The following is a 26,492-nucleotide window of genomic DNA, read 5'->3' as shown; positions in this document are numbered from 1 at the left end:
AAAGTGTTTTTAATATAATGTAACTGAATGCGGCTAAACGGAAAGCGGAAGTAGGAGTTTGTCGGCGCTTCCGGTGTGGCTGATGATGTTCTGTTGGTTTTCATCAGCACTCATGACTGTCGCTTTGTGCAGTTCTCGCGCTTATGGATTCTGTTTTTACCAGCAAATACGTTTAAGAATTCAACAGGTCACAGATGAGAGTTTGCTTTGAGGGTCTACCTGTAAGTACCCACTTGCGATGTTGAGCGATCATGAGTTGAAATGATAATGTTCATAACAAAGCGGTTTGCTGTGAGCGGCCCGTCAACAGAGGCCGAGCAGACATGAAATCAGCTGATGATCTCTGACAATCACCCGCACATAACGATCATCATATAGAATAATCTGACGATGAGCTGATGAAGGTGCTTTAGTGTTTGACAGTATAAAGCTCATCTGATAGACCTGGAAAAAGCAGAGAGATATTTATGCTAACATGATATTATCACCTGATAATATTATTATTAGCATTACTAGTATTATAAACTGGCAACTCTACGTGATATCTGTTGTGTAGAAGACATGATTCACAAGTAATAATATCGTTATATATTAAAAGTGTAATTTTGTGATTGATTTGACTTCCCGTCATCTAGATTTGATAGCAGCTCGGCTAACTGTTAGCACAGGCAACACACACGTACAACCGGTCAAACATGTCTTTGACTCATCAGCTGATTCTGACTCCAGGGTTCTAAAACATCTGATAGCTCACACAAATCACTTACAGATCGGTTTAAAACATGTCTCTTCACAGTAAACGTGTGTTAGTTGGTAGTAAAGGCTGTTCATCTGCGCTAATGGAGTTAAAACATCAATGTGTGAGTGACTGTCGTTTGGATGTCATGGGGCGTTCGGTACTTTTTCCATCCAAGTAACGCACGTTACTGTAATCGAATAGAAATTGAGAAAACACCCGTAAAGTCCGAACAGTGCTGGGTAGATTACCTACAAATTGTAGTCAGTTACTGATTCCAAATTACAGGACAAAAATTGTAGTTATTATTAGTAATGTAATCCATTACAGCAGCACACATTTAAGGTAATATAATCTGACTACTTTTAGATTTCTTATGACCTAACTCGTTTATCACATTGATTTGAATAGGATAATCGTGTACCATATTAATATAAAAAAATAAAAATGAAGAGAAAATATAGTCCATTCTTTATCAACAACATGAAGTGCATTAAGTATTACATTTAAGTCAGGGTTTCCCAGACTGGGGTTTGTGATGGAACTGAAGGGGGTTTGTGTGGTTCAATGAAAAGCTATTAATTAAATCATACAAAAAAATAATTTTAAAAACAATGAAAATAATACTTACTAAAAATATGTCATTTTTTTAATGTTTACCTGCATGTCAAGAGAACTGTGAAGTAAACTTAATTCTATTTATGATTATTAATATTATTGACTTCATTTTATTATTGACCTAACTTATTAAATTAAAATCTAAGGGCTTACTTCAAGTAAACATATTAGGTCAAAGAGGTCCAGCTGACAAAAAACGTTGGGGAATCCCCTTGCATTGCATTCAAATATGAAATTATGTGAATTTTAATGTTTGAAAGACAAAAGCCTTCCAAAAACAGTAATGCCATTGCATGGTTAAATGATTTACATGATTTCATCATAAGTGATGATTCAAATAATAATGAATGTGTTTGTCAGGAGCTGATTAGATATGCAATGTTGAGAAAAAAAAACCCACTTGTTAAAAGTGAAATGATTTCTGTAAATCTGTTGATCATATGCTGTGTGGGTTTTCAGTGGGCACATCATGACTAGTGGCTGCAGGTCTGTGTTGCAATTCCACAAACCTGGAAGACCTTCTGATAAGCAGTAGGCTTTTTTTGGAAAGGAAAAAAGTAGTAGTAGAGATAATTAATGAATTATGAATAATATACTGCCATTGTGAGATTAACATGTAATAATCAATTAAAAAAGTAATTGTAGTCGAGTAGGGATGTGATGGTGAGGGAATTTTCCCACCGGTTAATCTGTGTGAGTACACTGTTAATCCTGGTACCGTGCACAACTGAACCTTGCACATTTTATTTTCACTCTGTGTCAATTTTGGGATGGCAATTGCTTGAATGGTTGGTGGGTTCATTATAATTTTAATGAATAGCACATCTACAAAACAGTACAATCAATGACAAACTCGCTTATGTTAAACGTAGATCTTTTATTAACAAAATGAATAAGACTGCTTTATTAACAAATAAAGTGCCCTGTTGGGCAAGTTATAGAATTAATGTGCAGCTGAACACTGTGTAACACCAACTATCGCAGCAAACCTAATTACGTATATCTAAATACAAGTACTTGATTTTTGGAATCTGATTACGTAATCCAGATGACATGTTATCAGTTACTACCCAAATCTAATTGCACGTTTGGAATGTGGACCAACCCTTCTGAACTCGCCTGTAACGGCAGCTTTAGGGATTCCTAAACCTTTTTAAAGTTAATATTTCAATCATATTAATATTAATGTGTTTTTTTTTCCACACATGTTTGAGTGTTTTGAATGTTTTTGGTGCCCATCTGTCTTAAGAAAGCAGCTTGCTAGTTTTGAAATGCAACAAGTACAACCAATGGTTGATCTGTGGCACTTAAACTGGTTCGACAAGAAACTGCCAAATGACACTGCAAACCCAGGTTTAAAGTTGAATAATATTGAGATCAGCAGCTGTTGTTAGATTATGTCTGTAATACAAACCAGGAGCTGCTAGCTGTATGAATCTTGTCCTCATACGTGTCTTTTGGAACTCAATAATAAAAGCTCAATTTATAATGTTTTTACAACGCATTGAGCAACACTGTATTTCCGAATAAGAAGAAAGGTTAACAGTCATGTTGGAAACATTGTGTATTTTGTCCTTTACAAGCAGGTTCACTGCTTTGAAACCTTTCAGATCAGCTTGATAGTTTCAGTTTCCACAGATTGAATGGATGACTGTTATTTGTATAGCTTTTTCTTTGTGTCAGTCAAATGTTGTATTTTTAATGGGTCACACCAGCAAAACGTTGTTTAGTTTTCCATTACAGTTTTCACCCTCTCTCTAACCCTTACAATTAAACAAGCTGTTGTAGCTTCTATACCGTTTGGACTTCAGATTAGTTTTTTATGATTATTGAATCTATTCCCATGTGAAATAAGCAACACCAATAACCAATTTAAACTTATATTGTCCTTGACAACCTCTTTTTTGCTCAGTTTGCATTGCAGTGTGACAGGTTCACAAAATGATTAAACTTAACTGTACCACATCAACATTATGGTAAGATGAGCCATATATAGACACCACCTGGAAAATATTATCAGCATCACCTTTTTTGGCATAATAGCGTCTGTCCTACTTCCTCCTCCACATCACTCTTACCAACTTCACACCCTCTCACATAGAGCCGAGATTAATAACATTCCTCATGCTAATGCTTAGTTATTTCTGAAACCTCAGTGGCTTGTATTTCCCTCCTATTGGAAAGTACATAACGACTGCTCATCATTTCTGCGGTAGATTTTGCATACAGTGCTTGCATCTGATTAAATGCAAACTGTATTAAGGGGAAGGAGGAGATTTACAGTTATCACGATTTACAGATATGTTTACTCAACATTATTAAATGAATATCAGCTCCTGAAAAAACACATCACAAAATTCTTTATATTATGGCTGTGAGTTTTAATCTAATTGCATGACATGCGATTTATTAAATCAAATGTTCATGAGAAAAGCCCTTAATGAAAATAATTTAAAGACATTACAAGTAAGGCATGATATAAATACATGTATGTTTTCTTCTCTATCCTGCAGGTTGCCAGATCTTGTTGAGGGTTGTATGCTGGTTAATGCATAGAGGAAAAAGGCTGAAACTTGAAGACGACACTGAAGGTAGTTGGAAAAGGTACGGCAAGGTTTTTTTTTTTTTTTTACATTACCCCCATTTTATATAAATCAAATGTCTTTTGAGTGTGTGGCTGATGGGTCGCTCCTGTGCTCAGTTTTGCAGCTGTCAGAATGACCGCAGTAGATGACATCTCGGACAGCACAGAGGTTGTGGAAATGGAAGACGTCCCCTCCCAGTTTTTTGTGGAGAAGCACTCATGGGATGGCTTGCGTGACATCATTCACGGCAGCCGGAAGTATTCGGGAATGATCATAAACAAGGCACCCCATGACTTCCAGTTCGTTCAGAAGCATGATGAGTCCGGCCCTCACTCGCACCGGCTCTACTACCTTGGTACTCCTTTTCATGAGAATGCAGCTTCTTGTATCAACAAATGCATCAGTTCCTCATTTCGTTATTAAAATATAGGTGTTTTTAGCCTGTATGTTTTTAAATGGTTATGCTGTGGTTCAGTGAAAAAGTGTTCATGATAAAGAAAATGATTTGCACACTTTGCTGTTCGCACCACATGACCTTATACACTATTGTTCTAAAGTTTGGGGTCTGTAAGATTTTTTTTTTTGAAAGAGGTCTCTAATATTCAATAAACAGTAAAAATAGCAATATTCTGAAATAGTTCAAATTTTAAATAACTGCTTTTTAAAATATATTTTAATAATTAACTGCTTTCTGATTTGTTACTCCAGTCTTCAGTGTCAAATGATCCTTTCTTATCAGTGTTAAAAAAAGATTAACAGATAATATATAAAATATTATCTTTTATATATTATCTATATAAATATAAAATATATATAAATATATATATATATATAAAAGATAATATTAAAAGATAATATTTTTGTTGAAACTGTGATGCATTTTTTTCAGGATTCTTTAATGAATAGAGAGTTCCAAAGAACCACATTTATTTGAAATATAAATCTTTTGTAAGATTAAAATGTCTTTACTGTTACTGTTTTAATCAGTCTAATGATGAATAAAATGCAATCCTTGCTGAATAAAAGTATTCATTTCTTTAAAAACAAAATCTTACTGACCCTAAACTTTTGAATGGTAGTGTGTCTTTTCTAAGAAATAATAGAAAAGTGTCAGATTAGTTGTCTCACCAACATTTTTGATGTTTTGATTCTGATGAGTCAAGTTTTTCTGCCTTTCTGTTCAAATTGTTCCAAGTTTCTTTCATTTCTATAATTTTCCTAATGTTTTCATCTTGTCATACTTAAATAGGAATGCCCTATGGGAGCAGAGAAAACTCATTATTGTACTCTGAAATCCCAAAGAAGATACGGAAAGAAGCCCTCCTGGTGTTATCATGGAAACAGATGTTAGATCACTTTCAGGTATAATTTCTTCATTTTGTTCTAGGAATATGATGCTAACAGCAGCAGAACCACATATATGAGCGATTATAACATTAATAACTTTAACACATTAATTATATCATTCATTCGTGTTCTTCCTGTAGGCGACCCCGCATCATGGTGTATATTCCCGTGAGGAGGAGCTTCTCCGTGAGAGGAAGCGTCTGGGAGTCTTTGGCATCACGTCCTACGACTATCACCCACAAAGCGGCCTTTTCCTCTTCCAAGCAAGCAACAGCCTTTTCTATTGCCGTGATGGCGGCCATAACGGATTCATTGTGAGTCTAGCTGTTTTTATTCTGCTGCCCTCGGTTTAATATTTCTGGGAAATTACTTCATAATGCATGCGTGTCTCTATGCCTGAAACTCATGTGATGTTTAGCAGGCTGCCTCAATGAAGCCTGTGGAAATAAAGACTCAGTGCTCAGGGATTCGCATGGACCCCAAGATCTCGCCCGGTGATCCCAGTTTCATTGCCTTCATAAATAATAACGACCTGTGGGTGACGAATATTGAAACTGGAGAAGAGCGAAGACTTACTTTCTGTCATAAAGGTTTGTTGATCTGTTAATATAAAGCAGCAGTTATGTTGTTTACCAATAAGTGTATAATCTGGGTTATTTTCAATTGAAAGGATTAGTTCAACATTTCCTGATAATTTACCACATCATCCAAGATGTTCATGTCTTTCTTTCTTCAGTCGAAAAGAAATTAAGGTTTTAGAGGAAAACACTCCAGGATTTTTCTCCATATAGTGGACTTCAATGGGGTACAAACGGTTGATGGTCCAAATTGCAGTTTCAATGTAGCTTCAAAGGCTCTAGTCTACGCGATCCCAGTCGAAGAATAAGGGTCTAATCTAGTGAAACGATTGGTCTAGATTAGACCCTTATTCTTCGACTGGGATCATGTAGAGCCTTTGAAGCTACATTGAAACTGCAATTTGGACCTTCAAACCGTTGAAAACCGTTGAAGTCCACTATTTGAAGAAAAATCCTGGAATGTTTTCTTCAAAAATCTTAATTTCTTTTCGACTGAAGAAAGAAAAACATCTTGGATGATTTTTTTGTTTCTCTTTGAACTCTATAAATAGAGCACATCAGGTTACAGTGATTAGATGTTTCTGAAATCTGATATCTCTTCTACACTTGTCCAGGATTGAATAATGTCAAGGAAGACCCGAAGTCTGCTGGTGTCGCAACCTTTGTGATTCAGGAAGAATTTGACCGCTTCACCGGGTACTGGTGGTCTCCGGCTGCTCCTGAAGGTTTGTTGATCGCCAAAATCACAATTTCCATAATATTCACAATCATTTGTGGTTAAATGAATTAACCACAGTTTATTTTACGATTTCCCGAATTTTCAAGAACTGTATGTTCTTCAATAAATACAGTAGTTAGTGAGAACCACTGACCTAGAGAGTTTATGGTTGTTTTATTTCGCTTGCTTTATACTTGACGCGCTCGCCATTGTATAGTTCTTTAAAACGACAGGGGTCGACTTGAAGTAATTGTTCTCTAAACCATCAGGAAGCAGCCGTGAGAAGGTACACACAATGATGTTTGTTTTTAGTACACTTCACCAAACCCACACTACAAAAGAATCAAAGAATCGTGTAAAAAAAACAAAAAAAAAACAGTTTGTCTTGAAATTTCTTCTTGAGATATTAGAACAAAATATATGGATATTAGAACATTTGTATAAAACTAAATGAAACAACAATCTCTTAAATATTTTCTAATTCCTTTAAACATTTTCATTAAAAGAAACACTTCAGTTGGAAATTGACAATGTCAACGTAAACCCATATTGAATATTGTTATTTACTGAAAGGGGAAGAGAAACTGGTTTGTGATTGTGTAAGAAACATATTTTAATAGAATGTCCTTTTTTTAATGATATTAGACAACGTTTTTATTCAGAAAATATATTAATGGACATTTTTAAAAAGATTTCTCCTGGAAATATTTTACCATTTCTATCAAATATTAAATTGAAATTTTCTATGTAATTGTTCTTACTGGTTTTGTTATTGATATATGTCTGATTTTGTATATTGATTGTTTTTTAAGACCAAATTGTTAAATTATTTAAACAATGTATTGAAGTGATTGTAATCATAATTTTTTTTTTTTTAAATTGTAATTTTGTTGATTGCCATGAATAAAGTCATTGCTGCTGATATGGCATTAAATAATAAATAAATTAAACATTTTCATTTAATTTCCTAAACAATTTTATTTAACACGGACATTTATTTTCATTAAACGGGTTTAGTTCTGGCACTATAGGCTAATTTTGTAAATGTAAGCAATTTAGACTAGTGCAAACTGGACTCAGAATCGCCTCAAAGTTGTGCACCTTCAGAAGCGGAGCCGCATGCAAAGTTACAAACAAATGTTGTGCGCACACACCGTGATGATGTTATTTTTTCTGCATGCACTTGTGCAGATGTGGCGGCGGGTATAAACCAGGCTTTGTTTTTGTTTTATTTGGGTCAAAATCCATTTGTACATTAGCCTGATTGGACACAAAATGCATCGACCACCTGCTGCATACCCTTATTCTGTTTGTGTTTGCTTGTAGATGCAGATGGAGGCAGAACGCTCCAGTTGCTGTATGAGGAGGTTGATGAATCAGAAGTAGAGATTATTCATGTGCCCTCACCAGCTTTGGAGGAGCGGAAGGCAGATGTGTACAGATATCCTCGCACCGGTAATCACAAACACACACTGTTAAAACAACACAAACATATGGTTGAGAACTGAGAATCAATTCCATTTAAAAGATCCATTTAGAATAAAAATGCTACAAACATACAGTGGAACCAATGTAGTTTGTTTTGTGAATAAATGACTCCTGGGTTGCTAAAGACAACCTATGAATCAGTGAACTGATATCGTGTGGTAAGTTTAACTCTTACTGAATCGGTCAAAGAGGTTCTTGACTTAACTATTGGACAGCAAGTCATTACTGTCATCATTTCCAACTGCCCTCAACTTCCTCACAGTGTTCTTTTTGAAAGCAAATTATGATTTAGTTTTAGTCATAGTCTTTTGACTAAAATGCTAATTAGCTTTAGTCATATTTTAGTCTGAAAACCTGAATATGATTTAGTCGACTAAATATCGTAAGATCTATTATGAAAATCTAATGGGTTTAGTTAAATTGTAATGCATCAATTAAGCATTTCTTTAAAATGTCCAAACTCATTAAATATTACTGGAGAAAACATCTCTTAATATGAATGATAGTAATGTTTGAACATGCAATACTGACACAGATTTAACTGCTGTGACGTATAACATGTCTTTATTTATCTTAACATTAAATAAAGCCACTTCTCATAAAGAGACAAGAAAATGGTCTTCTTTTTAATTAATGATTTATGCATTCTTTATAACAGTTTGCATGCAACAGTCTTCATTATTTCAAGCAGACAAATGTATTTGTATAAAGTAAATAATCCTTATCAAAGCTATTCAAGTTATTCAGTCAAGATCATTGAGTGATTTTCTCTTTTCTTTTGTTTTTTGATTAACATTAATGACAGACAGCAGCAGGTTATTAGACTGCTGTCACTTTAAAGGTGGTATCAGCGATTTCAGGCCCAAACATAAATGTTCACATTCATCTAATCTTTCCTAACGATCCGCTAGCTGCCCGCCCCATAAGCATGCCGTCAAAAAAACGCGTCTCTGTAGGCAGCCTAGGCTCTGAGATCTGCACACAAAAACAGTTGTTTTCACCCGTTTTAGCCAAACACTCAAAACCCAAACAAATAGTGTTCCAACCAATCACCGACAGGGGCGGGTGTTGTGAGGTTTTCGCGTGCAGCAGTCAATAGCCGCTTTCCGACCAGAGGAACCTTTTCACAGTTCCTAGAACTGTTGGCTAAAGTACCCGGATGTCGGCGTGTTCGCACCGCAGGAACTAGGAACGATTTTAGTTCTAGGAACTCCATTTGTAGGAACTAATTTAGGTCCTACTTCAGAGTAGGGTCTAAACCAGCACTATAGGAACTATCCGTGACGTTAGTGTACGCTGATTCACCGAACGCACGTGGAACACCAGCACCCGCCATTTTTAAAACAGCTAGAATGTAAACACACAGATTATAGCCTATATATTTACTCCATAAACTAACTATACAAAGTTTAAACATGGAAAACAGTGATAGATGGGTCTCTAAACCTTTATGCTGAAGAGAAAATCCAACGCAACTTTGAGGGGACCAAGCCAAACATGATTATGTTTATCTGCCCAGCTAGCAACACTGGACATCAACCACACAGCATAGGCTAATAACCTTTTTTCACATAATGTCTACTTTTTATAACAGTTCTATCTGATAAGATATTAAACAGTACTGTTAGACAGATCGCTAACAAATAAACACAGAGAATGCGAGCATTGTTTGCTCTGGCGGTCTCAGCGCCGCCAAAATAAAGGTCCGTCGCGCCGTCAAAATAAAAGTCACCGTGCTTGCGTCACTCCCTTACCCCTCCTACCAGTTCCTATGGCCACTTGGCCAGTGCGAACGCAAACAGCAAAACCGAGTTTGGGGGAGAGTAGTTCTTAGAACTGTTTAGAAGTGGACAGTTCCTAGAGCTAAGTTCCTAGAACTACTTGGTCGGAAAGCGGCTATAGGCAGCCGTGCACGAGCGCAAAACCTCACAACACCCGCCCCTGTCGATGATTGGTTGGAACACTATTTATTTTGGTTTTGAGTGATGTTGATACCAACTGTTTTTGTGTGCAGATCTCAGAGCCTAGGCTACCTAGAGAGACGCGTTTTTTTCACAGCATGCTTATGGGGCGGGCAGCTAGCGGATCGTTAGGAAATATTAGATGAATGTGATCATTTATGTTTGGGCCTGAAATCGCTGATACCACCTTTAAAGCTGAATGCACGGATCCAATACACTGACACACATCCGATATTCTCCCAACTGTTTACGTTCAACTGAGACAAACCCGACTGTGTTTGTGTGAATACTTGCCAAAACAAACATTTTGACATAATTTTGTGTGTATTTGTCCGTTCAAGCGCGGAAAGACACGAAAGAAAGATCAAGAGAGGTGGCTTTTTGTGTGCGCACAAATGAATTTAGCTCTCTTTCGCATCTCATCCATCCCTAGCATTTTCGCCTCGTTTTTATTCGTTGACGAAAATTTCAATAGATTTTCATCATAGTTTTTGTCATTCAAAACTAGTTTTTATTTAGTTATCGTCTCGTTTTCAACAGTGAAAAAAAGCCGTTGACAAATTATTTGTCGTTGACAAGTACCACTGCTTCCTCAGTGGAACTTGGTTCATCATTAAGTGGAAGTGTAATTGAAGCCAGAATTAATGGCATAAATATGTGGAAGTGCAACTCTTAAATGAACACTTTAATTCTTAAAAATACAGGATATTCTTTGCATCGTTTTGTTTACTATCAATATTTTGTCAATGGAGTTGTGCTTAATGTTAATAATTAATGCTGATGATCCCCTCTCGATGCTTTTAGGAAGTAAGAACCCTCAAATTAGCCTGAAACTAGCAGAGATTCGAACTGACCAGAATGGAAAGGTAGGTACCTGTGCCCAAGCTCACTTTTTCTTTCTTTATGCCTGGCTAAAAGGCTTTATAACGATCTCTTATTCTTTTTGTAGATTATTAGCGCACAAAACAAGGAGCTTGTTCTCCCATTCACAACACTCTTTCCTGGGGTTGAGTACATTGCGAGAGCTGGATGGACAAAAGATGGCAAATTGTAAGTAACAACAAATAATTGCTTTAAAGAAATTCACTCTCATGTCTTTTCTTTATACTGATGAGCCAAAACATGTTAACCAGTCACAGGTGAATATTGATCATCTCCTTACAAGGCCATATTTTAAGGTCTGGGTAGATTAGAATGTAAGCAAACAATCAGCTCTCTTAGTAAACGTGTTGGGTTCAGGAGAAATGGGCAGTAATAAAGATCTGAAAGACTTTGACGAAGGGCCAAATTGTTATGGCAAGGCTTGTGGGTTGCAGAATTTACCAACATTTGTCCGAGGAGGGACAAACCACAAACCGGCGATAGGGTGTTGGACGCCCAAGGCTCATTGATACACGAGGACACGAGGCTATGCTGTCTGGTCCGAGCCAACAGAAGGTCTGTTGTGGCACACACAATTTTAATGATGGTTATTGGAGGAATTTCACAACACACAGTGCATCACACTCTGCTGTGTATGGGGTAGCCACAGACCAACCAGATTGCCTATTATGATCCCCGTCCACCGTTAAAAGCACCTACAATGGGCACGCGAGCGTCGAAACTGGACCTTGGAACAGTGGAAGAATTTCACCGGGTCCGCTGAGTCCTGTTTTGTTTTACATCACGTGGACTGTAGTGTACATGTGCACTGTTTACCTGGGGAAGTGATGGCACCAGGATGCACTGTGGTGAAGGGTGTGTGATGCTCTAGGCAATGTTGTGCTGGGAAAACCTGAGATATGAAAATTGACACGTGTATCCTACCTAAACATTTATTGCAGAACAGGTACACCCCTTCATGACAGTGGTGTTGCCTGGTGGAAGTGGCCTCTTTCAGCAGGATAATGATCGCTGACACACTGCACACATTGTTCAGGAATGGTTTGAGGAACCTGATGAAAAGTTCAAGGTGTTGCTCTGGCCTTCAAATTCCTCTGATCTCAATCCAGTTGATCACCTGTGGGATGTGCTGGACCAACAAGTTTGATCCACCTTGCAACCTACAGGAATTTAAGGGTCTGCTGCTAATATCTTGGTGCCAGAGACCTCAGGACACCTTGTAGAGTCCATGCCTTGGCGGGTCAGTGCTGTTTTTGCAGCTCGCTGAAGACCAACTGCATATTGGGCAGCTGGTCTTAATGTTTTGGCTCATTGGTGTATATAAACTCATACAAAAAATGAGTATATATAAAAACAATGACTAGAAGATAACTACACATATGCTGCATAAATTCATCAACTAACCCTTCAGAAATGTCCTGTTGCATTCTACTTGTTGTCACTTCTTTTTGAGTCTCTCCATTTTGTCCGACTCCGGTTTAAACATAAAAGGCTAAAAGTTGTTGAAATTTTCAGTGTGTGTCTGTGTGAGGTAATCGCTCCGCCCTCTGTGCTGAGAGCAGCAGCTCATTTGCATTTAAAGGGACAGACACAAAAACGGTGCGTTTTTGCTCACCCTCAGAAAGTGACTATTTTAACATGAAAACATAAAAATATCTGTGGGGTATTTTGAGCTAAAATTTCACATACACACTCTGGGGACACCAAAGACTTATTTTACATCTTGTGAAAAGGGCATTATATCACCCCTTTAACACACTAACAAATTAATGGTGGTATACAATTAAGGTCACGGTTTCAAGAATTTGGGACACTCAAGAGACCTTTCTACTGACTGGGATAAACACCAGGAGAAAGATGGCCAGGTTTTCCTGATCACCTGTGTAAACATGCCATAGGCTGCAGCAGAAGGCATGAGGACTGCAGATGTGACCAGAGCAATAACTGTGATGTCCATAATGAAAGACACCTAAGACAGAGCTAAAGGAAGGACAGGTTGATCGTCCTTGCAGTGCCAAACCACGTTACCAGATGTGTTTGAGAACTTGCAAGGGCCTTGGTGAAAGATTGGAATAACATCTCACAGCAAGAACTGGCAAATCTAGCTCAGTCCGTGAGGATGAGATGCACTATAGTAATGAAAGCAGCTGGTGACCACACCACATCCACTCTGTTCAGTATTCCATTTCTGTTCGTCAAATGTCTTTGAAAGTTGTTCAGTTTGTCTTAGTTGCCGAGTCTTTTTATGTCCATACAAATATTTACAATATTTTAAATTTGCTGGGGAAAATATGTAAGTGAGAGGATTTATTTATTTATTTATTTATTTTGTTAATGTCTTAATATGAAAGGAATACCGTGAAACACAAAAAGACAATTCTCAAAGTGTTCAGTGATCAGGGACTGAAAAGCTCTGGAAAAACGAAACACAATAAAACCAGTCCATAAAATAAGTCGCCTGAAGTCAGTCTGTAACTTTAGCTGGGTTTGAGAAATAGGTCAAAATTTAAGACATTAATCACTAAAAAATGGATCTTCCACTGTGGCATTTAAAGCTCATTTGCACATGGAAACTTGATGTGTCATGATTTTGTAACTAGTGCATTTTTTATGCAAGTTATTAGTTAGTTCTGTTAGCATGTTGGCCATTTAATTGGTATGTTTTATATACAAGGCTTTATTAACTAAAACTAAGATTAAGCCGGAATTAGGCCTTAATTCAATTAGGATATTTAAGGTGTTTTCATACCTAGTTAATTTGAGCCCTCCAAATGCTTTTATAAACATGCCTTAGAAAAAAATACATTACTGGTGTGCATCTTGTGATAAAACAATGGCACTGACATATTTCAGTGCAAGTTACTTTCAGGTAAAACAGCTCAGACTTGTATTTTAGTCTGGGGCATGGCTTGTCTGTGAAACCGGGGGTAAAACCATCAAATTACCATTAAGTTTCATTACTTAAATTCATTTTATTTCAGTCAAGGTTTATTTTAAGCATATATAAATGTATAATTTATGTAAAAGTATATGTAAATAATGTTGTTTTTTATTTCAGCTAATTGCCAAGGAATTTTTTTTTTTTTGTTTATCTTGATGTACTAAAGTAACTTAAACTAAAACTGAATGAAAACTTAATAAAAAAGAAAAAATAATAATTTTGTTTTGTCATTTTTTACTAAACTAAATAAAATAAAACTTAAAAAAAAAAAGAAAACAGAAAATGTACAAATGCAAATTAATTCAACATATTAATAACTATAATATTTCAATGATAATAAAATAACTATTATTCGCTTCATTTTCTCTCTTTCCAGTGCTTGGGCAGTGTTACTAGACCGCAGTCAGCAGAAGCTTCAGATAGTGCTTTTACCACCTGCACTCTTCATACCCGTGAGCATGGATGATCCGCAGTGGGAGGAGCATGTGGAGGCCATGCCTGAGGGAGTCCAGCCCTTCATCATCTATGAGGAGATCACTGACATTTGGATCAACGTAAGACCCTTCAATAATAAGTGTAGTTGTGCACTGATATCGAAGTTTACACCATGCCATATAGGCTACGTTCACACTGCGTGCCTTAATTCTGATTTATTACTCAGATTAGATTTTTTTCTATAGTTGTTCACATTGTTGTTTTAAATGTGGCCAATATCAGATTCCAGTGCGAACTGACCCACATGCGCAATAAAACGATAAAAGGCTTCACGCAGCACTCTGTCATACAGAAGTAAACACATAGGACTTTACAGTAAGCAATTACATGTTTGTGAATTAATCCACACATTATAAAAAATACAAAGACGAGGATACGGAAAAAGACAGCAGAACTTTTAAACATTTATGATACAAACCCTCATGTTTTGCATGTATATAGAGCTGTCATCATAATACTTATGAGTTACACATCACTGAACTTCCACTGACTACCTTTCTTGATAACTTCGGGTATGTAAAATCTTTGAAGTGACTCCCATGAGCGCAGAATTGTGACATACGTTAATCTACATTGATGTAAAAGTCGAATGAATTCCTATATGACCATTGGCAAAACATCTGACCTGTATCGGATTTAGGACCATATATGGAAGTGGCACAAATCTGTATAGAAAAGATCAGATTCCATGTGGTTTGTGCTGTTTACACTGTCATGACAAAAACAGATCTGAGTCACATATGAGCAAAAAAAACCCCGCACATTTACCTGCTGTCTGAACGTAGCCATAGAGATGTGAAAGAACATGTTAAAGTTTGGGGTCTGTAAAAACAAAAAAATATTTATATATATTAGTATAAAAATAATACTTTTATCAAGGAATCATTAAACTGATCAAAAGTGACATATGTTGTAACATTATAAATGCCTTTATTATTTAAAATAAATGCTGTTCTTTTGAATTTTATGTCCTTTAAAGAATCCTAATAAAAGTGCCAAATCCCATTTCCAAAGAATTATTAAGCAGCACAACTGTTTTCAACATTGATTATTATGAAATGTTTCTTGAGCACCAAATCAGCATATTACAATGATTCCTGAAGGATCATGTGACACTGAAGACTGGAGTAATGGCTGGTGATTATTCCATTTAATTAATTATTTTTTTTAATATTAATCATTTTTATTAATACAAATTTAAAATATGAAGTTGTTTTAAAATATTTTTATATTTTTAATATTTCACAATATTACTGTTCAAATGAATGCAGCTTTAATGAGCATTAGAGGAAAAAAAGTCTTACCGACCCCCCAACTTTTGAATGATAGTCTATGTATTCTGGAATGTTATACTAGAGGACTCGTTACTGCAAACTGCTCAAAATACTCAGGATGAATCTTTTAAAAGCAGCATGTGAAACGGTACACATAATGTGGGTTAATTGTGGGGATACATTTTCCATGTAGATGGTCATGAGGGTCTATGCACACAGAACATTTGTGTACTATATAATTGAAAATAGTATAGGAATATGTTATTTCAAACATGACCATAGTCTTGGTTTATTTGACTGTTTTGTATTCATTTCTTGTCTTATTTCCCAATAGGTCCATGATATCTTCTATCCCTTCATTCAAACAACTAATGACAAGATCAGCTTCCTGTGGGTGAACGAATCACAAACAGGCTTCTGCCATTTGTACAGAATAACCAGTCTCTTACAGCCAGGCTGCCAGCAGTGGTCCAGAGAATATAGTCCTTCAGAAGGTCAGTGTTAAACATGCAGTTGTGTATGTCTCTTTGCCCAGATTTGATCAGAAGTGCAAATATGCAGATATGATGCAATGAAAACAGCACTGTCCAAATTAAACAAATTAGTGAAAATGTTCTGACACCCAGTCAAGTAAATTATACATGAAACCATTCAAATAAATCTCCCTAATGCATCAAACTTGTAAATTATGTTTTACCCTACAAAGAGGCTGCTTTTCTTTGCTTTCCATACTAGTCAATACGTTGAGGAAAAAATGTGGCACCAAGCCACAGCAACCCTGACTGATCACCTTATGAGCATAAATATATTGATATTGAGCTTTTCTTAAAGGAACACGCCGACTTTTTGGGACTTTAGCTTATTCACCGTGTCCCTCAGAGTTAGATAAGTCCATACATACCCTTTTCATCTCCGTGCATGCCGTAACTCTGTCTGACACACTCCCCGCTAGCCTAGCTTAGCACAAAGACTGGAGGTAAACGGCTCCAGCTAGCATACTGCTCCCAATAAGTGACAAAATAACGCCAACATTTTCCTATTTACATGTTGTGATTTGTATAGTCACAGCGTGTAAGGTCACATGAGACACAGCCATCTTCTAACCGTCACAACAAATCACAACATGTAAATAGGAAAATGTTGGCGTTATTTTGTCACTTATTGGGAGCAGCTGCAGTATGCTAGCTGGAGCCGTTTACCTCCAGTCTTTGTGCTAAGCTAGGCTAGCGGGGGGTGCGTCAGACAGAGTTACGGCACGCACGGAGATGAAAAGGGTATGTATGGACTAATCTAACTCTGGGGGATGCGGTGAATAAGCGTGTTCCTTTAACACCATATTAAAAACTTAATACATCATTGTCAAACATTATACAATGCTTAGCCAATCAATAGTTAATGAAATTCAAGTCAGTCATCTTCATTTATATAGCGCTTTTAACAATGTAGATTGTCTCAAAGCAGCTTTACAGAGATAAGCGTATAATTTAAGGTAACAGAGATTGTTTCGGCTTTACAGCAGAGTTAAGTTATTTCCATCTAAAGTTAGTTTTGATTGATTTGCTTCCGTCGCAACGATCATTTGTTATTAAATTAGGGGCCGCTAAGACGACACCATTCTCTCTACACAGACTTTAAACGCGAACCTGTGAGAAACGCTGATGGCGTTCACATGCGCATTTAGAAATTGTACTTAGAAAAAAAATTGTAATTTAAAATAGTTTTTAAACTATTATAAAGCATAAAAACAATATCTGTTTTGTGGATTATACATAACCTACCTCTGTACTTTACAAGCCCTACTAAGGTGAAGTACTGAGTATGGATTGAATATGGGTTTGTGATATCTGTAAAAATAACATACTGTACTTCTGTCCAGTTGATCTGCCACATCCTGTACAAAATTCCAGTCTATATCACTAGATCTAATGTTTCTGGAGCTGTTTCAACCACTGGAGCTCTGCAAGGACTGCCTCCCTTATTTCCAGAAATAATACATATAAGAAAAGAATTTCAAAGAATAAAAATATTATTTGTTTTATCAAGTCATTTATTATTTTATTTATTTTCCTATTACATTTACTTATTTATATATTTATTTAAGTATTTATTTTTAATTTCTGCAGGTGTGGGCCTCCATATTTATGTGGTCACGTTTTTAACTATGGCTTGTCCTTCTATCAAAATGTAAGCATGGGGCTTTGTAATATGAATGACTTACCTTTTTTATCATTATTATTATTAGATGATTTTAAATGCCAGATAGAAGAGGAGGTGACTATAACGAGTGGAGAGTGGGAAGTCTTGGCTAGACACGGATCAAAGGTTTGCTCTATTATTCAACAAATTCAAAATGCAAATGTCTTGCACACATTCCCGTTCTTTACATTTTTCTTTCATCTGTATTTGCAGATCTGGGTCAACGAAGACACCAAACTGGTGTACTTCCAGGGCACAAAAGACACTCCACTTGAGCACCATCTTTATGTTGTGAGCTACGAATCTCCTGGAGAAACAGTCAGACTTACTAAGCCGGGCTTCTCTCACAGCTGCTCTGTTAGCCAGGTGTGTGTGTCTGTGTGTGTGTGCATGTGCGTACCAAACCATTGGTGACAAAATGGCATTCTGAAACGTACAAAAATAGCAAATGATTTTTTACAAAAAAGGCTGAACCGTACTTATTTCTGGCAGAGAATCCCCTGGAAATATAGTCTGAAGAAAATTGATAGTTAATAATTTATTTTTGGCTTAGAATATCCAGAATTTGCAATTTCCAGTTTTAGTCAAGAATTTCATGTCGTTGCATCATGGGTTGTATCTTACAGGGTGCATGGGTGAGGAAAAATAGATGTTACAATTCACTAACACATTAGAATACAATTGTATACATTGATGTTAGATAATACAGTAGTACTGTGAACTAAAAACAATACTTTTACAGCATTTATTATTCTTGGTTTATGTTATTTATGTTAAGGTTAATACATATTTTTTCAAATTGCATAAACATTAGTGTTAGTTAAACAAGCTAACATTTTTAATTAATAATTATTCAGGTTATTGAAAACCATACACATGACTAAACAGATAACTGATGCAGATAACTGTCCTGCAGTATAAAAAAAAAGCTTTATTTTACAATATTTTGCAGAAGCAAACCAAACAGTGTTCCATGACCGGCAGTCTCACTCTATCTGTTTCTCTGTTCTGTTTCAATACAGAACTTTGACATGTTCATTAGCCACTACAGTAACGTGAGCACCCCTCCGTGTGTTCATGTCTACAAACTGACGGGTTCTGACAGTGACCCCATACACAAGGAACCGGAGTTCTGGGCGAGCATGATGGAGGCTACAGGTGAGGTCAGGGTGATGTTGCACAGCTGTTGGAAAGAATAACAGATGCCCTAATAACCTGTTTGCTTTTGTCTGTGTTGTGCAGGTTGTCCAGCTGATTATGTCCCTCCTGAGATATTTAGCTTCCCTGCCAATTCCGGTTTCCGCCTATATGGAATGCTGTACAAACCACACAACCTGAAACCAGGCAAAAAACACCCCACAATCCTGTTTGTGTACGGCGGCCCACAGGTTGGTTTGGCTGAAAAGTATCACTATAGATTTTTTTGAAAACTGCCCATTAAGATTTAGTAATAGTTTCTCCCAAAATGTAAATTCTGACATTTGCTCATTTGCTTTGTTCCTTTGGCTGGGTCTTTCAAAGCTCCAAAATAATAACAATAAAAAAATGATACATTTGGCCTGTATAACTTGTGCAATATGTTATTTGTTCATGAAACTTAATTGATACAGTTCCTAATTTCAGTTCACTGATTATTTGATATGGTTTCAGGCATTCACAACCCATTGGAACTTTTTTTGCTCTGATTCTCTATTAAAACTGTTGTATTGTTTGGAATGTGGTGTCATTTGTTCTTCGAAATCTCCACTCACAATTTATTGTAACTGTATTGAAAAAAGCATCTGGTAAAAAATAAAATCCGCCGTGGAAGAATTAAAATACAAACAATGTGAGAGTGAGTAAGTGATTATACTTTATTTTTGGGTGGGCTATGACTTCTAAATTGCAGTACTGAATTGAATGTCTTTACATTTTGGTTTGTGACACAGCTAAAGGACCATTGTAAGGTCTTTAATATGTCTACTTTTAACATGTTTCCCTTTTTCTTTTGTTTTTTAGGTGCAGTTAGTAAATAACTCCTACAAGGGTGTGAAGTATCTGCGTCTGAACACGTTGGCATCTCTGGGTTATGCAGTGGTGGTCATTGATGGAAGAGGGTCATGCCAAAGAGGCCTTAAGTTTGAGGGGGCCCTTAAAAACAAAATGGTAACTAGAATTGACAGTCTACAATTGTAGCCAGACATTTTACTCTGAACAACATCACAGCAAATCTTTGCTAAGGAACTGCCACTTAGACAGGAAGAGATTGTTTGTTTGATTGTATTTAAAACGAAAAAAGGTGATTGGTCATATAATATATATTAACATAGTCGCTGTCGAGTGGAAACCTTGTATCTCCAATAAATGCTACTTTTCAGGAAATGGAAAAATCAGTTTTTTTTAAAATAATTAAATACCACATTGTCAAAGTTGATATTGTGGCTTTATATATGCCCAGAGACGACTTATTATTTAATTAACATTTTACCAAAATCAAGCTCAAATGGAGTTACAAGGTTTTTGACCAGTGAATTTCGGACACGTGTGAGGCCACATGACCTCATCTGAGGCAGTAAATGCATCACATTACGTTTTCATCAACTTACAGATTATACAGTTTATTGTAGCTATGTGAGTGCTCAGCTTTTTCTTTTATTTAGCTAAAATCCCATGTTATTAAAGATGAAATGCTATGCATGCACATTTATTTAAGACTGTATTGGCTATGACTCAACGAAAGATGCTAGACTAAGTCACTCCTCTCCACTATATATTTGCATTGCAAACAAGCAGAGATGGTCCAAACTGCGTGCGGCACGCACAATAGAGGCCAGGTGGTTTTACCGACGTTTTAGGCCTGGTATTAAGATGCGTTTTGGTTGATCGGATCACAAATGGATGACGCTAAATAGAAGTGTAAACGGGGTCTAAAATGTTTTAAGCTTGTCCACTTTTGACCACTTCCAGAGGTAGTTGAAAACTCATTCGGCCGGAATGCTTTCGTAATGTAAATGCTCATGTGGTTGAATGTGTTCGAATAGCTGCAAAAGACCGCCTACTCTCCACCTACTGATCTAACCACGTAAACATTATGGGAAGCAACACTAGCCAGACGGGATTTAAACTTTTGCTGGAGACCAAAGTTTGGTTTGAAGACGGAAATGTACCAAGCACAATGTTCTCTCACCATTCCTGATTTCTATTAGCCTGGGTTTCCCCATTCGTTGAGCCAGGTGGTTTTACCGACGTTTTAGGCCTGGTATTAAGATGCGTTTTGGTTGATCGGATCACAAGTGGATGACGCTAAATAGAAGTGTAAACGGGGTCTAAAATGTTTTAAGCTTGTCCACTTTTGACCACTTCCAGAGGTAGTTGAAAACTCATTCGGCCGGAATGCTTTCGTAATGTAAATGCTCATGTGGTTGAATGTGTTCGAATAGCTGCAAAAGACCGCCTACTCTCCACCTACTGATCTAACCACGTAAACATTATGGGAAGCAACACTAGCCAGACGGGATTTAAACTTTTGCTGGAGACCAAAGTTTGGTTTGAAGACGGAAATGTACCAAGCACAATGTTCTCTCACCATTCCTGATTTCTATTAGCCTGGGTTTCCCCATTCGTTGAGCCAGGTGGTTTTACCGACGTTTTAGGCCTGGTATTAAGATGCGTTTTGGTTGATCGGATCACAAGTGGATGACGCTAAATAGAAGTGTAAACGGGGTCTAAAATGTTTTAAGCTTGTCCACTTTTGACCACTTCCAGAGGTAGTTGAAAACTCATTCGGCCGGAATGCTTTCGTAATGTAAATGCTCATGTGGTTGAATGTGTTCGAATAGCTGCAAAAGACCGCCTACTCTCCACCTACTGATCTAACCACGTAAACATTATGGGAAGCAACACTAGCCAGACGGGATTTAAACTTTTGCTGGAGACCAAAGTTTGGTTTGAAGACGGAAATGTACCAAGCACAATGTTCTCTCACCATTCCTGATTTCTATTAGCCTGGGTTTCCCCATGTTGCCTTGAGCGCAGCGCGATTTTATTCACGCTGCTAGGCAGCCTGGATTCCATGGACCAGATTTTCCCCTCAAAAAGGGAACCAATCACAGAACGGGGAGGGAGCAGCAAGGCGATGACGACGTCTATGCGACACACCGAAGCAGTTTGTTTATATCTATGGATCCAACATGGCATCAGACGCGAAGTTACCTTTCGATGCAGCCTTAGATAGTGTTCTAAGTAGTTTAGAACGCAAGTTTATTTCGTCTTCTTCCTCGTCGACTTTCTGTCGCTCTACATACATCATCTGGTATAATTGAAACGATTGGCTATGAGCTACGTACAGGCGCATTTGATAGACATTCGTAGCGCCCAATAAACGGCTCTGGGCATTCATAAATCACGCCTCAAATACGAGAAAATGAACATGTGGTTCCCAGACCACGTCTCAATGAGAAGAGGTCTGACGTTAGCCAGGCTAGATTTCTATCACACACTCACAGAATTCGGCTGGTCTTGCGGCTATCTGTGCAGAAATGAAAGTTGCTGCACTCAGTATTTTTTCTGCTTTCTCTGGGCGCATTCATATGTAAAGTGTGTGAGCTTATTTTGTCCATTAGAAAGAAAGATCTGAAAAAGCCCACACAAGTGGTTGAAAGTGGACAAAAGAAGCATTAAAAGACCAGGTGTAAACGGGCATGTGTCTCTTTCCTCTACTTCTGATTCTAGCGACCAAATCGCATCTTAATACCAGGTGTAAACAGGGGCTTAGACCCTGTTTACACCTGTATTTAGCGTCGTCCACTTGTGATCCAATCGGCCAAAACACATCTTAATGCCAGTTGTAAACAGTTGCCTCACATTTAACACATTAGGGTCTGCTTTTAAAAGGTCAGCCAGCATGTGTTGAAAACAGGTTGCATAAATGCTTTATATAGACACAAATATGATCATGCTGCAATTTAAGTGGCTGGAATGGTTGGTCAAGAAATGTTAAGGTGTTAAAATTATTACTGAGTGACAGCTCACACTGGCTCTGACATATGATCCCACTTATTACTCACAGTCAAAGACTGAATTAGACACCTTCAGTTCTGTCCAACTCATCTCTATCACTGCTTATTGAAGGTCACTTAGGTGTGATATGAAGTCAATTTGTATGATAACTTGTATTGGGACATAACTACTGCTTATTAATTACAAGTTAACGTTTTATAAATAAAGGATAGGCTGTTTTGTCTCAGAACAGTAAGAAACCACTTAACATTCACCCAGAACAAAGCCATCTAGCAACGCCTGTATATACACTGTGGTTCAAAACTTCAAAAGTTTTTTTTTGAAAATGAATACTTTTATTCAGAAATTCATTAATGAAAGGTGACAAAAGACATTTAGAATGTTATAAAAGATTTCTATTTCAAATAAATTCTGTTCTAAAACTTTCCATTCAGCAAAGAATCCAGAAACAAAGTGTATCATGGGTTTCCCAAAAAAAATGTTAAGCAGCAAAATTGATAGGAAATGTCAGCATATTAGAATTCTGAAGGATCATGTGACACTGAAAACTGGAGTAATGCCAGTTGAAAATTCAACTTTAAAATCACAGGAATAAATAATATTTTAAAATAATTTAAAAACAGAAAACATTTTAAACTGTAATGTTTCACAACATTGTTTTACTGTATTTTATATCAAATTAATTCAGCCTTGGTGAGCGTAAGAGACTTCGGTCACACTTTAGATTAGTGTCCAACTCTCACTATTAACTATGTCTTTTGCCTCAATAAACTCCTAATTTCTGCTTATTGATATTTAGTAAGGTAGTTGTTACATTTAGGTATTGGGTAGGTTTAGGAATGTACAATAAGATCATACAGAATAAGGCATTAATATGTGATTAATTACTAATAAACAGCCAATATCCTAGTAATATGCACGTTAATAGTGAGAATTGGACCCTAAACTAAGACTTCTTTCAAAAACATTAAATAAATCATTCTATTGAACATTAGTGTTTAGACATTGTTTATGTATTTGAAAGAAACATGTAAATTACCTTGAGTATTTCACATGGTTGAAGGTAAAGATCATTGAATGCAGCATACCAGGCTTTAGGTAAGGTATATAAAACATGGAATATGGTACTCTTTATTCATATCCCTATTATTTTCTCCTCAACCTCAGGGGCAGGTGGAGATTGAAGATCAAGTCGAGGGGCTTCAGTTTGTGGCAGAGAAGTACAAGTTCATAGACTTGAGTCGGGTTGCCATCCATGGTTGGTCCTACGGTGGATTCCTCTCTCTCATGGGCCTCATTCACAGGCCAAACATCTTCAAGGTGAGATTTACAGCTGCCCCAATGTTACGTCATCATCTTAAAATTTCTTTCTTTCTTTCTTTCTTTCTTTCTTTCTTTCTTTCTTTCTTTCTTTCTTTCTTTCTTTCTTTCTTTCTTTCTTTCTTTCTTTCTTTCTTTCTTTCTTTCTTTCTTTTTTTGCTCAACTGTCCCTCAACCCCACTCATTCATGTGCTTTCACCAGCAGGTGGCGTCTCAAATGCACCTTACTATAGATTGAATTGCTGAACTATGTTGCTTTTCTGAAATTGTAATCATGGTCAATTAGCTTTTTTATGCTTTTGGAATTACCATAATAGAAAATAAGAGCTGTATTTTGGATATAAGGGAAGAAACATTTTCAAACGTGTGTACTTCGAGACTAAAATTAGTATCTGTACGTTTGTTGTGATCATGTGTTAAGCAAGTTACCCATTCTGTGCTCCAGGTGGCCATAGCAGGAGCTCCTGTGACGGTGTGGATGGCATACGATACTGGCTACACCGAGCGCTACATGGACGTGCCTGAAAATAACCAGCAGGGATATGAGGCGGGCTCCGTCGCACTGCACGTCGACAAACTTCCCAACGAGTGAGTTACTGCGGCTCAGGCCAGAGGACGTGCAACCTTTGTTTCACCCTAATTATATGTTCTTGGCATACAACTTCATCTCAGTGATTTTCTTCTAACCTTAAAAAAGCCCAGCATCTAAAGTTGCTTGGATTTTGTTATAATAGTTAGAAATCTCTTTTATTTTTTTAAGAAGTTTGAGTGTTTAGACAGGATTTTGCATGTTTTTTTTTGTTGTTGTTGAGTATCATATTTAATATTATTTGAGCCATGAAAGCCTGATGGATGAGATATGAGAATATGGAGGTCATACTTGAGGAGAGAGGGGAAAAACACTTCAATTTTATTCAGATGTGCCAACTGAGCTAAAAAAATAAAAATAAAAAAAAATTGGTGGGGTTTCTGAAATTTATATGGCCAAAGTTTAAGATGAAATTATAATAGCTTGCAATGTAAATCAATGAGATCTAGCACTACTTGCAAAAAAATGCATATAAATATAAGTTGTCTCTTTATATCTCCCAGGAAGATGATATTTAAATGCTTAGTTTTATGATCAAATTTCTGTAGTTTTTATTGTGTTGGGGGGTTGCATCGCTTTAAATATAATGCAATGCAATACAATATAATGATGATTTAAAGATGTATAAGTAAACATTCCTCAAAAGCCTGATGTATTGTATTTGATCAGTTTTAATATGATTTTTCTTTAAAAAATACATAAACTATCAATCGAGTAGACGAAATCAATCGAGTAGACGAAGATGTGAATCTCTCCAGTTCGATCAAACCATATAGTTAACTCCTCTCAGAATGTATTATTTGAGCAATTGATTATCTTTTCACTTTGCTAACTAGACACTAACGTTTTTCCTTTGTTTTTGTTTTTTTCCCAAGGCCAAACCGATTACTGATTTTACATGGGTTCCTTGATGAAAACGTGCACTTTTTCCACACCAACTTCCTGGTGTCTCAACTCATCCGTGCAGGAAAGCCATATCAGCTACAGGTTTGAAAACAAAGTCTTAAAAATATACAATGCTACTATTTTTTTTTCCTCAACCAAATAATTCATCATACTTTTTCTCCATAGATCTACCCCAATGAGAGACACAGCATTCGCTGTCCTGAGTCCGGTGAGCACTACGAGATCATGCTACTGTACTTCCTCCAACAGCACCTCTGATCAGGGCCTTCTCCATTCCCACCCTCCTCCACTTCCTTCAGCAGGAATGACAGAATACTGGTCCCTGAACCCATCTTTTGCTTTCTCGCACTCTTTCTGGAAGGAGTGTCTTTGCAGCAGTCAGAAACAGACTTGTCCCCAAACTTCGTGTCATTTTGAGCATGTCGGCACACTTTTAACAGAAAGGACACGTCTGAGAACGGAGAAGAACCCAGTAGCTCATTAACCTCATTAAACAGATTTTGGATTATGTGCCACACCTAGGTAATGTTTCTTTTCCGGCTCCCTTTGGAACACTGTTTATGTTGCCAAATGTGTCTTTATTTTTTAAATTTGTAGTTAGTGGCTTATCAGAATACAGAGACTGGATTTCTACACATACATACAGATATGCTCTTATCACCCCATCCCCCTTTTCCTGTTAACTGCTCATTTAACTTAAGCGTTTTCAGTGCTATGAATGCAGTCGTGTCTCGGTCCAACATGAATTCCAGCGTCACTGTTAGCCGCACTCGTGTGGCTCTCACGTAAGGACACCTCACACTACTACCTGCAGTTCATATTTTAAGTGTGTATTATTAAAGGAACATATTTTTTATGAA

At 36.9% G+C, this 26,492-nt stretch overlaps 1 protein-coding gene across 2 annotated transcripts; it reads left to right on the top strand.

Moving 5' to 3' along the window:
- Nucleotides 1–49: 49 nt before the first annotated feature.
- Nucleotides 50–26,492, top strand: dpp9 (dipeptidyl-peptidase 9). 2 transcript variants are annotated; one of them, XM_079896415.1, is made up of 21 exons: nt 50–221; nt 3,868–3,958; nt 4,056–4,294; nt 5,189–5,301; nt 5,427–5,600; nt 5,708–5,876; nt 6,479–6,589; nt 7,909–8,037; nt 10,836–10,897; nt 10,981–11,081; nt 14,231–14,408; nt 15,958–16,117; nt 17,866–17,945; nt 18,033–18,185; nt 18,842–18,977; nt 19,062–19,207; nt 19,818–19,964; nt 23,985–24,137; nt 24,583–24,725; nt 25,602–25,713; nt 25,798–26,492. In XM_079896415.1, the coding sequence occupies exons 2-21, from the start codon at nt 3,903–3,905 to the stop codon at nt 25,888–25,890; spliced, it is 2,655 nt and encodes an 884-aa protein (XP_079752541.1). In that variant the 5' UTR covers nt 50–221; nt 3,868–3,902; the 3' UTR covers nt 25,891–26,492. The 2 variants fall into 2 exon arrangements, with proteins under 2 accessions (XP_079752541.1, XP_079752540.1); XM_079896414.1 differs by having other exon boundaries at nt 67–221; nt 5,705–5,876.

The sequence above is a fragment of the Squalius cephalus genome (assembly GCF_949319135.1).
Source record: "Squalius cephalus genome assembly, chromosome: 16".
Lineage (NCBI taxonomy): Eukaryota > Metazoa > Chordata > Actinopteri > Cypriniformes > Leuciscidae > Squalius > Squalius cephalus.
The sequence above is the reverse complement of the archived record's forward strand: the minus strand, read 5'-3'. Positions and strand labels throughout refer to the sequence as shown.